Source organism: Argopecten irradians, chromosome 2 (assembly GCF_041381155.1).
Source record: "Argopecten irradians isolate NY chromosome 2, Ai_NY, whole genome shotgun sequence".
NCBI lineage: Eukaryota > Metazoa > Mollusca > Bivalvia > Pectinida > Pectinidae > Argopecten > Argopecten irradians.
In genome coordinates this window covers 4,032,257-4,054,047 of record NC_091135.1, presented here as the reverse complement: position 1 = coordinate 4,054,047, position 21,791 = coordinate 4,032,257, and the positions used below count along the sequence as shown (strand labels likewise).

The following is a 21,791-nucleotide window of genomic DNA, read 5'->3' as shown; positions in this document are numbered from 1 at the left end:
ATACATATTCAATTTCTTTTCATTTATCTTGCCACACTTTTGATATAATTCATAATAGCAATTCGTGTTGGTATTTTTTTCAGTTGATGATTGCAAGCCTTTTTTCCTCAGAAGGTCCAACTTTTACTGATATGTTAAATTTTTCGCCATTGTTTTTGAGATATTTACCATCAGTTGGGTATGTCTCAGTAAGCATACGCGTATGGCATGCTATTATCGCCTTGGCTGTTCCCTGCCTCTGCTGTTCGGCGTTCGCATTCACAATATATACCTAAAATGAAAGTTAAAATGCTTTTGAACCAAGATTTTTCTTTTTCTATATGTTGATATAAACCATAAATCTGATTCACAGGAAGGTAACTGTAAATATATATTCTAGCCATAATATTTTTAGCGCATTTCGCGCTAGTAAATTAACGCTAAAAAATGAACTGAGTCTTAGATGCAGCATCAATTGTGGATCACTTCATTTTTGCGCTAATTTGTTAAATATCAGTTTAGCGGTTACGATTTGATGCGCAAAACATGTACGTTAACAATATTTTCTTTTTTTCCTTCTAAAACTTAGCCATATGGACTTTTATAATCATATGTAAGAATTGTATTATAGGATATACGTTATATCCTTATATCCCACTACGCAAAATTGTAGCAATTTGAATAGGACTTTGTTGTGTTTCATGTCAAAGCAAAATTATACTTTTATCACATAATCCGCCTGATATTCAGTGATTTCGCCCGTGTTATAATTTTGCGTATGTCACTAGTGTAATATGACCTGGAGCGATTTCTATTGGCTAGACCTTCAATGTGACGTCAGACAGAAACAATAAAATGACGTCAAGAAAAATGACGTGACGTCAAGATTACGAGGACGGCGGGACAAAATGTCGGCTTTTGCTGGATTTTCGGATTGCATTTTGACATGAAATTCTTTATTATGTAGGTATTTGTAGTTATGTGATAAAAAGTATCTTAAATTTATGTTCATTTAAAATGAGGTTTTATGAAACTCTTCTTAAAGTTTTAATCTTTGCTCGCCAAGGCTCGCAAAGATAAAAACTTCTTAGACTCGTTTCATAAAACCTCATATGAAATAAACACACAAGTAAGGTCCTATATGTTAGATATGTTCATATAGAACACCTACTATAACATTTAACAGTTGTACTATACAGTAACTGTAGATGTATGTTTGACAATTAGTCCATAGTTCAAATAGTCTACATTTCGTGATTGTACTAAGATTTCAGTGTGGAGTCAAATGGAATCAAGTATGAAATAATCTGCGATTCTATCATCTTTTCGATATAGGCCGTGGGAATGGCTAATGGGATGGCCTACATAAAAACGTATAAAACAGCCAAATAATTTCAATAATTCAAAGTAGCATACCCAAAACTTTGATTCATGGCCATGTGAAAAAGAAAATGCATTTACAGTGAACGAAATCTTCACATAAGTATGCGCTATCTGAGTTATCTGAAATCCACCTTTATATGAACACTACAAAAACGTTTGAAAAAATAAACTACGCGGATTCACACAAAAGTTTGCAAACAATTTTTATAAACACAGTGAATAAGTTCTGGATTTAGGACAACAAAGCATTGACTACATAGTTCAATTTCACGGCAATCGAAGTTCTCATAACGATTGGAATGCACCTCATCTGGGTTTTGTTGAGACAGGTAGCCATACGCAGGTGAACGTTTCGATTTCCGGAAACCAAAACACGGATATAGTGCAGGTTTTATATTTGCATTTCAGATGCATTATGTAGAAGTGTTTATACTATTTGGTTCCTGTTTCATGCTAAATCGTACTTTTTCTTGCCATTCAGATATATGTGCAGTTTCTTAACATTTAGGTTTCGCCCAACCAAATAAATATTTTTTTTGTGAAATGCGATAAGCGGAAGAAAAGATGAAAAAAACATATTAAAATATCTCAATTTAATTTCTTTATATGTTTGAGATTGAACAAATGTGTCTTGAATACAAAATTGAAGGAAATCCTTGATTTATTACGGTGTCCGTCAGACAAAATAATATGCAAATGAAGCTGCGATGGATTGCGTTGTCGAAGTTTGGCGCATGCGCATTGTCACGCACTAAAAGTAAACAAAATGGCTGAACGAAAGTGTGCGAGATGAAAAAAATATATCTGAATCGGCAACAAAGTGGAGGAAATTATAATGGATTCGGTAGCACCCTAGGATATCTATAGGGATTTAAATTCAGAGATGGCATGTAGCAATAGAAGAAACAGAAGCCACATCTCAAGCGAAACTTGCCGGGATCTGTTGGGACTCGTGTAACGGCATTGCACGTGGTGAGTTAAATTTCAACACATATGCCAGCGCACAAACAGCCGCAGACTAACTACATGTATATTTGGTGTACAAAGTTAGCGAGCGTATGTAAGTAACATGAAGTGTTTTAGATTATATGATATGTATAAACAGTCCCTCGCACTTCGATTTGCTGTTGTTGTTTTTTAACTAAACATGCCGTAGCAAGACTGTCACTTCTATCTGACATTTTGTTGCACGCTTCCGTTTGTTGCTGCGGCCTCGTTTTGGAAAAAAATACGTCATGTTCTATGTAAAGCTTGACTTCGCTCTATTTTTAGAGAAGTATTTTCTTGGTCAAGCTAGGCAACTGACCACCCATATTGTTCGCTGTATGCATTGAAAATGATCTGAAGATTATATCTACATGTATAGGATAAATTTCAATTTCTTCGTCTTTATATTTCATTGGGCGAAACCTACCTTTAACATTTATAGCGGAACGTTACTTAAAGGAAGTCGTTTGAATTTTTTCGTATCTTTTTTCGGACTTTTCTTTTAAAGAAATTTCACCCGAGTGGCCTCAAGGAATAGCCTCAGATAATAAATTTTAGAAAGATTGATTTCAAACGTCAATCATATTGAGACGGGAATATCCAGCAAGGCTTAAATGATAATTTAAACTGTAAATATATATCCCAAGGTATGTAAGATTTTTTCAAGTCTGGAGTAGTCTGTCAATCCCATAAATATTTCGGGTTAAATTATGATATATTTAGCAGCTTTTTCCCTCATACACTGCCTACTGTTAAGGGAATAGGGCGGTTATGATAAACGGGGAGCCGTCTCGCGTTCCCAAGGTCACAAGCTTTTCTAGAATACAGAAGTTTAGAGATTTTTTTGTATACGCGATAAAATACAGTATATTATCTCTTGAACGTAATACTGTATAACCTAAAATATGTGTAGTGTATAAATTAAAGATAATACACTAAAGAAAATACACTTATTTCAAGTTATACAATACAGCCCTCAATAAGCCGTTACTTTAAAACGTCCGTAACGATATTGCAATACTCTACAAACATTAACCATGTTCTAACTTTATATCCTGTAACTCCCTCCCTTCTACTTATCCCCGTCCCTCTATCTGTATAGCCAGCCCTTAATATGTTTTGACTTAACGAAAAGAATTTACATTTACTTGTCAATACGTCAATTTGACGAAAATATCTTTAAATTTCCTGAATAAAGAATGCTGATGAAGTATTGTGAAAAAATATAATATTTTAATATTTGTTACAGTAGAACCAGTTATATTTATCTGAATGAAAGTAATATTTCTTCTCTTGTAATTCATTTAACATACAGCAGATATGTTTGTCGTTTCTTTGTATATTTGTTGAAGTCTCGTCAGGATTTCATAGAGCGATTATTCCGCCAATATTTGTGTACACGTATTGGAATTTGTGATGTTATCACAGAGAACAAAGGGAGCTATGCAGACAAGGTCTGTTATCCGCGATTTCAATTTGAAAATCGCAATTGAAAGGACCTATTTTTGAATAACTACACATGGTATGAATAGAAAAACAATCACCAAAAAATAAAGCATAAAAGCCCACAATCTCCATTTGGTAAACTATAGAAAGGAATTATTAGTACATGTACCTTGAATAAATCTTAATGTAATGCTGATATACATTAATCTGATAAACTATAAACAGGTTGTTTTTTCTTTTGTAACAGTTGTCCTTGATATTAAACAAATTCAGCAAAATCATAATTAGATTGCCATGGAGACTAATAGTCCCCGGCATAGTCATGCAAATACCAGTTCCTTTTATCGTTCTCAAATATAGCGGACCCAGGCTAACTCAAAGTATGTGTTAGTTTACGAAACTTTGCATTGTTTTTCTGAATAATCGCAGTCGACAAACGCAATCTGAAACCAAGTGTGAAACTACTAAATTTAGATACTGATGCGGATTTATCCGCAGGAATCATGACATATAAAAACAACAATGTTATTCGAACAATTGTTAAAAAAAGATTCAGTATGCATTTGAAATCTTATAGATATACTATCCTTAAGACAGATTTATTGCCATAATGATTCTCATTTATTTACAAGTGAACAACAAAACAAACAAAACGACAGATACATGTAGCTTATCGTATACGTCTAAACAAAATAAATCCTTTTGTCGTAGCTCAGATTAGCTCCATTAACCTGTTTTATATGTCAAAAAGGTACATATACATCCATTGCGTTTTAGCACACACGAATATGAAATTGACACACAGACACTAGCGAGTTTTTTCATTGCTATGTTCACCATTTCGTTATCGTACATCTTTTGACGAGATGAGATACACGAAAACATGTATTTTTCATATGTATAAATGTTTGTAATTTACATCGTTAGATATATGTTAACCAGCTGAAATTAACCATGGCTGCACTATCTCTGTTCTACAAGTTATATAGACATGTAAAGCACCCATGTTTGAAAAATGGTATGACCTTTGAGATAATATTTTATCTTCAACGCAAGAGCCTCGCCCTAGATATGACAAGCTGGGATGTTACAATTGGGTCATTTGAACGAGAATGAAAACATCTTCAATTTCACTGTATAGTTCGTTTTTGGATTTGACCGATTTCTCCCCAAAATGTGTCAATGACATTTATGAACATATAACGCGTATATAGGTATGGCGTATAGATGTACATGAAGTAGGAATGAATTTACTGTGGATTTAAATATACAAAAGTCTAACAGATTAATTGTAGATATTGTTTGATTTTGAAATACATGTATTCTACCCAATTAGATATTTGTTATTTGCCTCACTTTCTTAGAGTTCCACATATTTACTTATAATGTTTGTTTTCATAAACATGCTCATAATTCTCAATAACTCTTCTCTGATTGGTAATGGGTATATATTCTGAACACGAAACGTCTAATGATATTGCAAAAGGAACAAACACTTAAGGAATCAGGTGAAGCCAGACACATATACAAACGCTTGTGTAAAAACACGACATTTCATTTTACTATTCACAGCCCGAATATACACATGCAATACATTCATTGTTTCCAGAGGCAACTGAATCGGAAGTGAGGTTGTATCTGCTTTAATAATGATTAACAACGAAAACAACAATAATATGATATCATATCAAGCTTGTTCAAATTAACTCAAACCATATTCCATATTATTTCAATATAATTAGGAAAATGAAAGTAAACGTGTAATTATTGTTTCAAGTTCCTTCGTCCTTGACAATGATTTGAAGCCAACACAAAATGACAAAAGCTCCCCCATATTACACTGTTATGCGTTTGTTTTGGGTGATACATGTGATTAAATTTTCTAATGATTCAATAAACAAACTTCACGATTATGTAATGCATTCATAAATCGCATTTTGGTTATTAACGTTGACTGCACAGTCAGAAATTATATGGTAGCTTTAACTAGAAATATTCAGAATCAAGGACAAGGCCAGGTTTCAATTGAAAGCGACATTGTTTATTTCACTTAAGGAATTAAAATATTTATGCAACGCATCGAATTGTTAACCGCAATTCTTTTAGCAAAACAAACTTCCTTAATGGTAGCTTTTCTTTTGTTTTTCCTTTCCGAAATACATTGAGCAGGTAGTGGGGGCAAGGGAGGCTGAGTAATTGAGATACATGTATCGAACATGCCTTGGTACGGAATCCGAGTGGGTCTGTTAAAAACTACAAACTTAAGCCAATGGTTTTTCTCTATGTACTCCGACAATCCTCGACAACCAAACATAGATACGCCCTTAAATGTCCCAGGATGAAGGACATCTGTCCAACGTATTACAAGAGTAAAAATGAATATCTTTCAAAACATCCTAAATGAAGTATTCGAGTTTACTAACTAACACAGATCTACCCTATCTGTACTGTTTACTTGGAATAAATAGCGTTTCATGGGGTATTAGAAAAACAACATAAACAAAAAATGCATTTTTAATGAAAACTTAATTGATACTCTTTTTAACTTTTAAAAAATGACATTGACGTAAAAGAGACTTCTGGAAAGCATAAAGCTGTCGAGTTTATCCTCCAAAAGACTTAAAATAGATATCTTCATTAAAATATCTCAATATGATAGTTCAGACGTATTGCTTTATGATACGTATGAACATTGGCAAATCGACCAAGAAGAGTGTCAAGTAACGAAACAAGAATAAGCCTATTAATTTACATAAAATGGTCTCTTTTTATTGACTAACCGCCTGCATATTGCATAACCAAAACAATCAACTTTTTAAAAAAATGAGGTTTCTTGTTACGAGCCAAAAATAAAATTCAAATAAGTCTGGAATTTATGTAAACAAAGTCTTGTTAACTTAATGGGCGCATATATTTGAGACAATTCTTTTACAAAGAAAAGCAGATATTTTGTGAACATTGTCCCCAAACGACTGAAATATATTTACTGCTTGTGAAGACTGCTAACAATGTCTTATGATCACCGTCGGATGTCCCCTTGTGTCATCCATGCTTACCAGCCAAGTTTATTACTCATACTTTGTGTTGGGTTTAAATAATCATTATTGCATTATTGCCAATACACAAAGGAAAATTCAAATTTAAGTCAATATGACAGGACGAATATAGAGATGAACGAGAATTCCTCGTAAACCTGAATGTTGTCGTCAATAAACACATAATAGAAAATACCGGAGGTGGTATCAGACGCCGTATTTATAATTCATTTATATTCCACTCACACAGTTATATCAGACCACTGAAGGTGTATAATGTGCAACGCGTATGGATATTTGTAATTTTAATGGTTGCAATTATTCAACCATATGTAAGATACAACGAGCAGTATTTTTGTCGAGCAATTGATCTGTGTTAATTATATTTTTACGTTCTGTGAAGTGAGTGTAGAATGTGGTCTGATTGTGTTTATGTCTCCTTGTGATGACGGGACTTTCCACTAATTTATAGTTTTACTGCATCGAAGCATCCTGATGTACGTTATGGCAACACATCCGCCACTCACATGGACAAAAATGCTGTAATTATGTACAGAAAAAAATCTATAGTAGTATATTGTAAAATTCTCTTAAAAGTTACCTAAAGTCAGCTTTGTAACAACAAGTGAGATCTTCGTGTAAAAACTGTAAACTGTATCGAGATAAATAAAATCATCGAAACGAGATGTGATACTTGTGCAATAGTGAACTGGTGACTGCTTTTTCCAGAACACAGTACTTATCAATATATAGCTAAGTTCGAAGCAAGAAAATCTCAGTTCACCGCAATTGTTTCTTTTAATTTTCTACCACAAAAGGTGAATGTTATCAACTCTCTGAGCATCAAGTAAATATTGCAGCTGTTGATAAACAAGTTGTTTATGCCACTGTATGCATTATAACTGACTGACACAGTACAATTTGACCAAAACCAAACTGTTTTTTTCATCAGTGTCACGTCATCATTTGTCAACATTATGAAAAATTCGAGTGACATCCTACTATATTGTTATTGTAACTCGACGTCCAAACCGCTGTTGGAGACCAGATACATGTAAGTGGCCTTTCTATGGTGTCATGCTTATAGTCAATGTAACGCGTTTTGACAGAAGAAAATTTCACTAATGAAATTGGTATTTAGCGAGTCTGAAACGGTCTTGATTAGAATGGTTTGATGATTGTTTGGCGGGAAGTAGACGACAATGTGCTATGGCCTTGCTTTTGTATAACCTGACAATGCGAATTATAGAGTTTAAACAATTATGAAAAAAATAATATTTTAAAAAGACGATTGAATGAGTAATATTTCAACTAAAGAAAATACTAAATAGAAGAATCTCATCAATGGATGCAAATGATGACTTTTGAATGTTAAGCAATGCCTTTTTTTGTGAGGAAGATATCCTTACACCTTACTTACATATTTCTACAAACACAGATTACCTTATCCTGACCGTATCTCTATCTCCTAAAAGCGGATATTTGTGGTAGAAACAGGCAACAGGACCTGCGGTGGTTGAAAAGTTACAAAAAGACACTTGCTATGGTTGAAAAGTTACAAAAAGACACTTGCTATAGCTGGTGTCTATTGTAGCTTAAAAACACTCACTCGCATATATGCAATGCTGTGTTAATTTCATAGTGTCTTTTTGTTATGGAAAGTCAGAGTGATACCAATGGTTCTTCCTTTTCCAAGGGGGAGGGGGGGGTATCATATTTTAATCAGACATCTATTATTTGTGTTGCGATTGTTTGAATTCCATTCAAACTTTCAACAATTACTACGGTTACGTTACTGGTTATCAACTGAATGCAGCATCTTTATTAAGCAAACGAAATGGATTTAGTGTAGTTTAAATTTTAAGGTATATTACATATCCATATACATATATTTTAATCCCATACGTTTAACATATAATTGTAATTCTCAAAGTCTCATGTACTATGCATTCCTTTAAACAAATCAGTGCAATTTAAGAGGTATTTTTGTCATTTTAACAATATTGTTATCATGAACAGTTGGCTATTGAATATTAAATCTAAATCATTTGACAAACTCTGATTTACTGTAAACTAACTTGTTTTTGCGGAGATAAATTGGGCAGTTTCATTCCTTACGTCTTCTTAATGAAGATTTAATTTCGCTATTTCCAATGAAACATGTTTATTTGATTTGTAATTGAAACGTTGTCGCGGTGATTTAATGTCTTTAATTTCTATTTTACGCAAAATATTCACGCGGGGAAACAATTTACAGTATGACGTTTTTTAAAGTAATCAATGATGTTTCTTCTATCGCTAGATATATCTGAAATCAGGTCAAACCATTATGTTAGTGTCGACAAGAGATCTCACAAGATTATATCTGCTCGTGTTACATATAAACATTTTTTTCTGCCAAGAGAACCAGCACTATTACTGTAGTACCTTTCCAATGTCCATATATAAAACAGATCATTGACCCTGTGTGATTGACATGGGTCAAAGTTGTGATGTACTGGCTTTGTCAATTTTCTTTTTATTTCTATTGGCCATATCACAATTAACGGGTAAGATTATGTCATAAAAAATATTTGGTCATGGCATTTGTCTATACGATTACGATCATAATGATATCAGTGACAGCTTAAATGTCTGGGCCCAGTTGTTCAAACGGTTGCTAGGCTAATCATAGTTTAACGACAATTTTCAAACCAAGATAAGATAAATTCTGATTATACGAATTTTGCATAATTTTATAAGATTCTTAAAGACTCCATTCGTAACCTACTGATTGATTTTATTGGAGATATAATCACAAAATTTGCAGCAGATGAGGAATCAAAATTTCACTAATCACGTGATTAAGCTAATCATCCTTTGAAAAACCAGGTCCTTTTCGTATTATGAAATGGAGCAATTCTGGCATTAGTGTACGTCTATGACTTGGCGAACCCGTGACATTTATCGTGAGTTTTGGGCCAGGCCAGGGCAAAGCTACAAAAAACTTTATCATTACTGAGGCAATGTTTTGTATCATTTCTGATGTTGTATATAGAGATAATTGACTGTTCTTATGGCCAAGACCCGAATATTGTGCAGTTACGTAATTGTTTTTAAGATATAAACACTATGCTTTGGGGAATTTTATTATCATTTTGTATACCATAACCAATAATATTGCTGTCTAATATTATACGGCTGGGATCATTAAATTTGAAGACATGACAGGAAGAGGATTGCCTCAAGCTAGATTTGTCGTGTGGGGTCTTGGCTTGTTCTAGGTACTTAAATATGATGTCTTGTAGTAAACTCCCATCTGAGTAAAATATGTAAATAATTATATAAATATAGACAAAGAACAGCCCTTTCTGACACTGACACGATCGCGCCACGTACGACCTCTTTATCTCATGCTCCGACTCGTATTTCTGTGTATTTAAAATTGTTACGGCCATAGGTATCCGCGCATAAAGTCTATTTTCAAATTGGTCGTTGAACCGTTTGTGCCACAGGGGGAGCCGGGCAATAAACAGATGTATAAATAAATTATTTATGACATCTCATTCTGTTGTTAACTGATGATTGATTGATAAACAACAAAATTAAATGGTACATTAAATATGCTAATCAAAAAGACATTAAAGAAAATATTTTATTTCAAGATATATTTTTGTTGATAAACACGATGAATACATTCAGTTATAAAGTAAAAAGTGGTAGTCAAAAATGTATCAGACAACGGGTAATGCCTATATTAGTCCTTTCCATAAGAAGCTTTATGATATTTTCATTATTTCATTACTTGATTTTAGCGATGAATTAGATCATTATATAACTTACTTGATTAAGCATATACATTAATTTTTAGTTGTTCAATGGTGTGTTTCCGATAAATAAATGATCAAACCCATTCCTAAAAGGCACTTAAGGAATTAGATCGTGTCATAAAGTGTATTTTGTCCTTTTTTGAAATTGTTGCTGATGCTTAGGAAATATGATAAATCCACTTGACTCGGATAAAACAATAAATATTATGTCATTTCATCCCAGCTTTATCGTGAGATCTGTGATAAATCCCACTATTTAGCTTTTATTTCAATACAAAACATTTCACAGGGAATTAAAGATTTTCACCAAACTTCAGCTTATCAAAATCAATTCGAAATGATCTTAACATTCTATGGTATCTAAACAGTAGTATCGTTAGGAGAAAATGAGGTGCACTTTTGTGAATTTGCAGTTCTTGCAAATTTGATATGCATACGTACTTAAAATATGCATTTCTTTATCTCAATTTTTCATTTATGTAAAACATTAAATAAAAAATAGAAATAATTATCTCACCTATATGTATGCCAAAATTAAAATTGCATGACTGTCTGTTAATACCGTATGTGAAGTGCTGCGTAGGTTTTATGATAATCCTGATAGTAAGATTCAGTACGTAAGTAATAAAGTGTAAACCCGTCAGGTGGTGCCATATTCTCATCATTTATGATTTTAATGATATCTCATTAATAATCAGGTAATAATGCACGCCCCGGAATTTTCCAAAACTATCATACTAACTGAGATAACACGCCTCAGGTTACGTGTTCTAAGTATTTATGTGCCTTTTTTATCTTTTGGGTTGATAGGCAAACTACCAGGCCCATGATGTCATTAAGTTGTATAGGATATAATAGCTTGATTGTGGGGTCTCTACTGATGTTGCTACTTATCCTGATCAAACCATCACAGCTCTTTGATATCAATCAAATGCACAGTATTTCCAAATCACAATCAGCTGGCTTCTTTTCATTATAAGGCGCGGTTGATTTAAAAAAAAAAAATCTTAATGTTATCGTGCAATATAAGAATTGAAACATCTTATCGTTCAATTGAAGATTTTGTGTAAGTATTGTATTTGCAACAGCCATTACAAGGAGACATCCCAGAGGGATACTGGCGCCCACAATTGATAGATCCTTATCAGTCAAATGAAAGACGGAACTTTTCTATGGCATTCTCTTCTTTACCTTTGCAGTGTAACACTTGATACTGTTGGAAATAACAAATAAATGCTGGCCAGCTTTGTTAAAGCTAAGATAACTGTCTCTCTGAAACTTTGTCATTTCATTAGTCTTATAATGGAGTATGTATACCTAGGGACCACATGGACATACACAAATGTATTTGAGGATTTGAAAAGATCCTATCAAGCTGGAGAAAAGCGGTAACCCACTTCAATTATTAAACTTAGATATTAAAAAATAACGACGGACCAAGGAGAACTGAAATATTTAACTGGGAAAAAATGCAATGTATATTTATCATTTCTAAGAAAAGGTGGTATCGAGAAATACGATGAATTAAAGATTGAAATTGACATCTGATTATAAAATGGATGTATGTCCAATAAAAAAGAATTAACAGGAGTATAATCATGTACTTGTTTACAAATGTATCGTACATTTCCACATGTCTCAAAGCTTCCATCGGCATATTTATTACCTTACTTTTACGGTTTATTTATAGCATAAATGGCCCACTTAGCATGCTGTAGTATAACGCCCTGAACACACCACTTTAATGGTTGTTGTCCATTCGTCACAGCTGTTGAAGCATCACATGCGTGTACCGTTTTCACTCACATTTCGCACATGCATAAGAAAACTTTATACATAGTGATTCATGGTGTGTAATGCTCCGTCAATTATCAACCACTTGTAACGCATGTTAATGATTGCCAAATTACCACAAGTAATGTCTAATGGCCAGGGTTCATCCGCCAGTTGTTAACTTAGGACATTTCTCAGAGTACTACCTCACAAATCTCTAGCTTATTACATAATGCGTGAAGTATTTTTACTTACGATGATTGGATCTTTTATATTTTACATGTTATATATTGTGTTGGAAATTTGGACATGCGTACAGATGCCTTGTGCGCATTGTGAGGCTACTTAATCAACCATTACTGACATTGTATAGATATTGTATTTCAAATGAGTGTTCATTTCATATGAAATTTCATGTAACGAATCAAAGAAATTTTCATTTTAAATTGAAACTTCGGGAGGATTTTCATAAAATCTCATATGAAAGGAATAAAAGTTTAAGATATTCTTTATTTCATAACTACAAAAACCTACATTTCAAAGAATCTCACGTCATTTTTTGCGAAAATCTAGCGGAGGCCGGCATTTTGTCCCGCTTTCATCGAAATCTTGCCGTCACGTCATTTTTCCTGGCGTAATTTTTGTTTTCTGTCTTGACGTCACAATGACATTTCAGCCAATGAAAAGCGTTCCAGGTCATATTACATTTGTTACAAATGCAAAAAGACACGAGCGAAATCATTGGATATCAGGCGGATTATGTGATGAAGCAAAATTCATAGAGAATTGGTTATATACAGTCTCATAGTTATTAGATGTAAGCCATTGGTATAGTATCGAACACCAACAACCAGTTTAGTGTCCTTTAAATGTCTCCGTATGCTATTTTTGTCACAAGTGTTTTACCATGAGAACATCGGTCAGGGCTTAGGTAACCTCATTTTGTTATGAATAGTGTTCATATGGCTACCGACTAATTAGAGTCTGTCGATTTAGACACATATAATATATTCATGTTTTAAGTTCTGATTTTAACCTGAAATCAAATCGTTTTGAGGGCACATATACTGTCGCACATGCTTGAATATTATCAGGTAATGTGTTGTGTGAAAGTCTTTAAAACATTGACACTACTTCAAAAACTATGTAAATCACAACAATTCCTCTGTGCGTAACCCCTTCATAATTTTAAGTTGAAAGAGTTTGAATAAAATGGCGCTTTCTTTGCATGTATTTAATGTCCCTTTTGGTCCACCTATAACATGGAAAGCGCGCTTTTTACTGAGAACATAATGTGCACATGAATCAAACATTAGATAACCATGGTGTATATCTACAGCATTAGTTAAAGCGAAAATAAATATTGAGACCTGGGATTCGTTTTCAATAGACCAATAACCAATTTTTTAACAAATAAATCATATTAATAATAACATCTTCCCATTTCCTTGTTTTGCATTGTCAGTTTTTTGTGTAGCTTTTTTAATTAATTTTGTATTATGTTTTTCTTCTATTTCTTTTTTTCTTTACTGTTAGTAAATATATCATATAATTTCTAACAGAGCAAGTCAGAATTATTTGACCAGCTGGAAGTAAAATTAAGACCAGTTATTCTAAACATCTTAATTCAGTAAATTTATGTTTAAAACTCTTATATCTATATTGATAACGGTAATAAAAAATTAAGATGCTTACTTATATAATTAACATTTCTAAGTAAATCCGATACAATGATAAAGGCTACCATATGCTATTTATAAGATGCTTCTTTAAATTATATGGATTCCTTGTATATTTTCAAAGTTTGTTTTACTATTGGAACGAACGTTTATGGTGGTATAATACGTTTTTTGCTTCCGTAACAAATTACAAAGTCTTAAATAACGGACAAGGTCAAACTGTGGTAGATCTAAGGAATGCCAAAAATCTCATCGTAGTATCATACTCCTACAGAAATGGCTGAAATGGCAAAACCCTATTGTAACTGCAGAGTTCATGTTATATATGATCGATCCAGCAAGTGTTAAGTCAATTCAATTCAATTCATCAACTCATGAAATTGACCAAAGCAAGATTCAATCCTTATATTTCAGTTCAATGGTATTAGATTTTTGTTGATTTTTGTTAAAAAAATTGCGAATTTCTGGATTGAAATTGACATCTGATTATAAAATGGATGTATGTCCAATAAAAAAGAATTAACAGGAGTATAATCATGTACTTGTTTACAAATGTATCGTACATTTCCACATGTCTCAAAGCTTCCATCGGCATATTTATTACCTTACTTTTACGGTTTATTTATAGCATAAATGGCCCACTTAGCATGCTGTAGTATAACGCCCTGAACACACCACTTTAATGGTTGTTGTCCATTCGTCACAGCTGTTGAAGCATCACATGCGTGTACCGTTTTCACTCACATTTCGCACATGCATAAGAAAACTTTATACATAGTGATTCATGGTGTGTAATGCTCCGTCAATTATCAACCACTTGTAACGCATGTTAATGATTGCCAAATTACCAGAAGTAATGTCTAATGGTCAGGGTTCATCCGCCAGTTGTTAACTTAGGACATTTCTCAGAGTACTACCTCACAAATCTCTAGATTAGTACATAATGCGTGAAGTATTTTTACTTACGATGATTGGATCTTTTATATTTTACATGTTATATATTGTGTTGGAAATTTTGACATGCGTACAGTTGCCTTGTGCGCATTGTGAGGCTACTTAATCAACCATTACTGACATTGTATAGATATTGTATTTCAAATGAGTGTTCATTTCATATGAAATTTCATGTAACGAATCAAAGAAATTTTCATTTTAAATTGAAACTTCGGGAGGATTTTCATAAAATCTCATATGAAAGGAATAAAAGTTTAAGATATTCTTTATTTCATAACTACAAAAACCTACATTTCAAAGAATCTCACGTCATTTTTTGCGAAAATCTAGCGGAGGACGGCATTTTGTCCCGCTTTCATCGAAATCTTGCCGTTACGTCATTTTTCCTGGCGTAATTTTTGTTTTCTGTCTTGACGTCACAATGACATTTCAGCCAATGAAAAGCGTTCCAGGTCATATTACATTTGTTACAAATGCAAAAAGACACGAGCGAAATCATTGGATATCAGGCGGATTATGTGATGAAGCAAAATTCATAGAGAAATGGTTATATACAATCTCATACTTATTAGATGTAAGCCATTGATATAGTATCGAACACCAACAACCCATTAAGTGTCCTTTAATACAGGAAATGTCTCCGTATGCTATTTTTATAACAAGTGTTTTACCATGAGAACATCGGTCAGGGCTTAGGTAACCTCATTTTGTTATGAATAGTGTTCATATGGCTACCGACTAATCAACGTCTGTCGATTTAGACACATATTATATATTCATGTTTTAAGTTCTGATTTTAACCTGAAATCAAATCGTTTTGAGGGCACATATACTGTCGCACATGCATGAATATTATCAGGTAATGTGTTGTGTGAAAGTCTTTAAAACATTGACACTACTTCAAAAACTATGTAAATCACAACAATTCCTCTGTGCGTAACCCCTTCATAATTTTAAGTTGAAAGAGTTTGAATAAAATGGCGCTTTCTTTGTATGTATTTTATGTCCCTTTTGGTCCACCTATAATATGGAAAGCGCGCTTTTTACTGAGAACATAATGTGCACATGAATCAAACATTAGATAACCATGGTGTATATCTACAGCATTAGTTAAAGCGAAAATAAATATTGAGACCTGGGATTCGTTTTCAATAGACCAATAACCAATTTTTCAACAAATAAATCATATTAATAATAACATCTTCCCATTTCCTTGTTTTGCATTGTCAGTTTTTTGTGTAGCTTTTTTAATTAATTTTGTATTATGTTTTTCTTCTATTTCTTTTTTTCTTTACTGTTAGTAAATATATCATATAATTTCTAACCGAGCAAGTCAGAATTATTTGACCAGCTGGAAGTAAAATTAAGACCAGTTATTCTAAACATCTTAATTCAGTAAATTTATGTTTAAAACTCTTATATCTATATTGATAACGGTAATAAAAAATTAATATGCTTACTTATAAATTTAACATTTCTAAGTAAATCCGATACAATGATAAAGGCTACCATATGCTATTTATAAGATGCTTCTTTAAATTATATGGATTCCTTGTATATTTTCAAAGTTTGTTTTACTATTGGAACGAACGTTTATGGTGGCATAATACGTTTTTTGCTTCCGTAACAAATTACAAAGTCTTAAATGACGGACAAGGTCAAACTGTGGTAGTTCTAAGGAATGCCAACAATCTCATCATAGTATCATACTCCTACAGAAATGGCTGAAATGGCAAAACCCTATTGTAACTGTAGAGTTCATGTTATATATGATCGATCCAGCAAGTGTTAAGTCTAATTATAACGGTGAAAGTCTTTGAATTGTTGGCGTTTAGATGCGTATAAACTTGTAGTTACTTGTAAAACTCGTACATCAGTTTTCATTTTGATTTTGGCATCGAGGCATGTATATTACATCTTCCGTGAAATGATACAGCTAATCATTCCGATCTAACTCTCCACTGAGTCATCGACATAGGTATATGTCGAAGCATCTTCTGCATAGGTAATCCCAGAAAAAAAAATCATAAAATCTAACAATGTAACAGTTATCTTTTTTACGTCCCTGGGATATAAAACAAATCAAAACAATTGTCTGTTTGAAACATTTTTGATATCGTGTTTCTACTATAGCTATTATTAAATCCATAAATAATCGTGTATAAAGCGACAGTGATAGTAACACCCAGCGGATATAGCGACAGTGATAGTAACACCCAGCGGATATAGTGACAGTGGTAGTAACACCCAGCGGATATAGTGACAGTGATAGTAACACCCAGCGGATATAGCGACAGTGATAGTAACACCCAGCGGATATGCGACAGTGATAGTAACACCCAGCGGATATAGCGACAGTGATAGTAACACCCAGCGGATATAGCGACAGTGATAGTAACACCCAGCGATATAGCGACAGTGATAGTAACACCCAGCGGATATAGCGACAGTGATAGTAACACCCAGCGGATATAGCGACAGTGATAGTAACACCCAGCGGATATAGCGACAGTGATAGTAACACCCAGCGGATATTGCGACAGTGATAGTAACACCCAGCGGATATAGCGACAGTGATAGTAACACCCAGCGGATATATAGCGACAGTGATAGTAACACCCAGCGGATATAGCGACAGTGATAGTAACACCCAGCGGATATAGCGACAGTGATAGTAACACCCAGCGGATATAGCGACAGTGATAGTAACACCCAGCGGATATAGCGACAGTGATAGTAACACCCAGCGGATATAGCGACAGTGATAGTAACACCCAGCGTATATAGCGACAGTGATAGTAACACCCAGCGTATATAGCGACAGTGATAGTAACACCCAGCGGATATAGCGACAGTGATAGTAACACCCATCGTATATAGCGACAGTGATAGTAACACCCATCGTATATAGCGACAGTGATAGTAACACCCAGCGGATATAGCGACAGTGATAGTAACACCCATCGTATATAGCGACAGTGATAGTAACACCCATCATATATAGTGACAGTGATAGTAACACCCATCAGATAAAGCGACAGTGATAGTAACATCCAGCAGATATAGCGACAGTGATAGTATCACCAATCATATATAGCGACAGTGATAGTAACACCAATTATATATAGCGACAGTGATAGTAACACCAATCATATATAGCGACAGTGATAGTAACACCCAGCGTATATAGCGACAGTGATAGTAACACCCAGCGTATATAGCGACAGTGATAGTAACACCCATCGTATATAGCGACAGTGATAGTAACACCCATCATATATAGCGACAGTGATAGTAACACCCATCGGATATAGCGACAGTGATAGTAACACCCATCATATATAGCGACAGTGATAGTAACACCCATCATATATAGCGACAGTGATAGTAACACCCAGCAGATATACCGACAGTGATAGTAACACCCAGCGGATATAGCGACAGTGATAGTAACACCCAGCAGATATAGCGACAGTGATAGTAACACCCATCGTATATAGCGACAGTGATAGTAACACCCAGCGATATAGCGACAGTGATAGTAACACCCAGCGATATAGCGACAGTGATAGTAACACCCAGCAGATATAGCGACAGTGATAGTAACACCCAGCGGATATAGCGACAGTGATAGTAACACCCAGCGGATATAGCGACAGTGATAGTAACACCCAGCAGATATAGCGACAGTGATAGTAACACCCAGCGGATATAGCGACAGTGATAGTAACACCCAGCGGATATAGCGACAGTGATAGTAACACCCAGCGTATATAGCGACAGTGATAGTAACACCCAGCAGATATAGCGACAGTGATAGTAACACCCATCATATATAGCGACAGTGATAGTAACACCCAGCAGATATAGCGACAGTGATAGTAACACCCATCATATATAGCGACAGTGATAGTAACACCCATCATATATAGCGACAGTGATAGTAACACCCATCATATATAGCGACAGTGATAGTAACACCCATCAGATATAGCGACAGTGATAGTAACACCCATCATATATAGCGACAGTGATAGTAACACCCATCATATATAGCGACAGTGATAGTAACACCCAGCGGATATAGCGACAGTGATAGTAACACCCAGCAAATATATAGCGACAGTGATAGTAACACCCAGCAGATATAGCGATAGTGATAGTAACACCCAGCGGATATAGCGACAGTGATAGTAACACCCAGCGGATATAGCGACAGTGATAGTAACACCCAGCGGATATAGCGACAGTGATAGTAACACCCAGCGTATATAGCGACAGTGATAGTAACACCCATCATATATAGCGACAGTGATAGTAACACCCAGCGGATATAGCGACAGTGATAGTAACACCCAGCGGATATAGCGACAGTGATAGTAACACCCAGCAGATATAGCGACAGTGATAGTAACACCCAGCGGATATAGCGACAGTGATAGTAACACCCAGCGGATATAGCGACAGTGATAGTAACACCCAGCGGATATAGCGACAGTGATAGTAACACCCAGCGATATATGCGACAGTGATAGTAACACCCAGCGGATATAGCGACAGTGATAGTAACACCCAGCGGATATAGCGACAGTGATAGTAACACCCAGCGGATATAGCGACAGTGATAGTAACACCCAGCGGATATAGCGACAGTGATAGTAACACCCAGCGGATATAGCGACAGTGATAGTAACACCCAGCGGATATAGCGACAGTGATAGTAACACCCAGCGGATATAGCGACAGTGATAGTAACACCCAGCGATATAGCGACAGTGATAGTAACACACCAGCGGATATAGCGACAGTGATAGTAACACCCAGCGGATATAGCGACAGTGATAGTAACACCCAGCAGATATAGCGACAGTGATAGTAACACCCAGCGGATATAGCGACAGTGATAGTAACACCCAGCGGATATAGCGACAGTGATAGTAACACCCAGCGGATATAGCGACAGTGATAGTAACACCCAGCGGATATAGCGACAGTGATAGTAACACCCAGCGGATATAGCGACAGTGATAGTAACACCCAGCGGATATAGCGACAGTGATAGTAACACCCAGCGGATATAGCGACAGTGATAGTAACACCCAGCGGATATAGCGACAGTGATAGTAACACCCAGCGGATATAGCGACAGTGATAGTAACACCCAGCGGATATAGCGACAGTGATAGTAACACCCAGCAGATATAGCGACAGTGATAGTAACACCCAGCGGATATAGCGACAGTGATAGTAACACCCAGCAGATATAGCGACAGTGATAGTAACACCCAGCGGATATAGTGACAGTGATAGTAACACCCAGCGGATATAGCGACAGTGATAGTAACACCCAGCGGATATAGGGACAGTGATAGTAACACCCAGCGTATATAGCGACAGTGATAGTAACACCCAGCGTATATAGCGACAGTGATAGTAACACCCAGCGGATATAGTGACAGTGATAGTAACACCCAGCGGATATAGCGACAGTGATAGTAACACCCAGCGGATATAGTGACAGTGATAGTAACACCCAGCGGATATAGCGACAGTGATAGTAACACCCAGCGGATATAGCGACAGTGATAGTAACACCCAGCGGATATATAGCGACAGTGATAGTAACACCCAGCGGATATAGTGACAGTGATAGTAACACCCAGCGGATATAGCGACAGTGATAGTAACACCCAGCGGATATAGCGACAGTGATAGTAACACCCAGCGGATATAGCGACAGTGATAGTAACACCCAGCGTATATAGCGACAGTGATAGTAACACCCAGCGGATATAGCGACAGTGATAGTAACACCCAGCGTATATAGCGACAGTGATAGTAACACCCATCGTATATAGCGACAGTGATAGTAACACCCATCGTATATAGCGACAGTGATAGTAACACCCAGCGGATATAGCGACAGTGATAGTAACACCCAGCAGATATAGCGACAGTGATAGTAACACCCATCAGATATAGCGACAGTGATAGTAACACCCATCATATATAGCGACAGTGATAGTAACACCCAGCGGATATAGCGACAGTGATAGTAACACCCATCATATATAGCGACAGTGATAGTAACACCCAGCAGATATAGCGACAGTGATAGTAACACCCAGCGGATATAGCGACAGTGATAGTAACACCCAGCGGATATAGCGACAGTGATAGTAACACCCAGCGGATATGATAGTAACCCCAGCGACACAGTGATAGTAACACCCAGCGGATATAGCGACAGTGATAGTAACACCCAGCGGATATATGCGACAGTGATAGTAACACCCAGCGGATATAGCGACAGTGATAGTAACACCCAGCGGATATAGCGACAGTGATAGTAACACCCAGCGGATATAGCGACAGTGATAGTAACACCCAGCGGATATAGCGACAGTGATAGTAACACCCAGCGGATATAGCGACAGTGATAGTAACACCCAGCGATATAGCGACAGTGATAGTAACACCCAGCGGATATAGCGACAGTGATAGTAACACCCAGCGGATATAGCGACAGTGATAGTAACACCCAGCGGATAATAGCGACAGTGATAGTAACACCCATCATATATAGCGACAGTGATAGTAACACCCAGCAGATATAGCGACAGTGATAGTAACACCCAGCAGATATAGCGACAGTGATAGTAACACCCATCGTATATAGCGACAGTGATAGTAACACCCAGCGGATATAGCGACAGTGATAGTAACACCCAGCAGATATAGCGACA

At 35.7% G+C, this 21,791-nt stretch overlaps 1 protein-coding gene across 3 annotated transcripts in view; it reads right to left on the bottom strand.

The window, feature by feature from the left end:
- The window catches only part of LOC138314176 (parathyroid hormone/parathyroid hormone-related peptide receptor-like), a 64,667-nt gene that overhangs the window by 19,490 nt on the left and 23,386 nt on the right, over positions 1-21,791 (bottom strand). For all 3 annotated transcript variants that reach the window (XM_069254368.1, XM_069254366.1, XM_069254367.1), the window contains exon 4: positions 169-271. In XM_069254368.1, the coding sequence (XP_069110469.1) occupies positions 169-271 (103 nt within the window). The remainder of the gene's footprint in view (positions 1-168; positions 272-21,791) is intronic.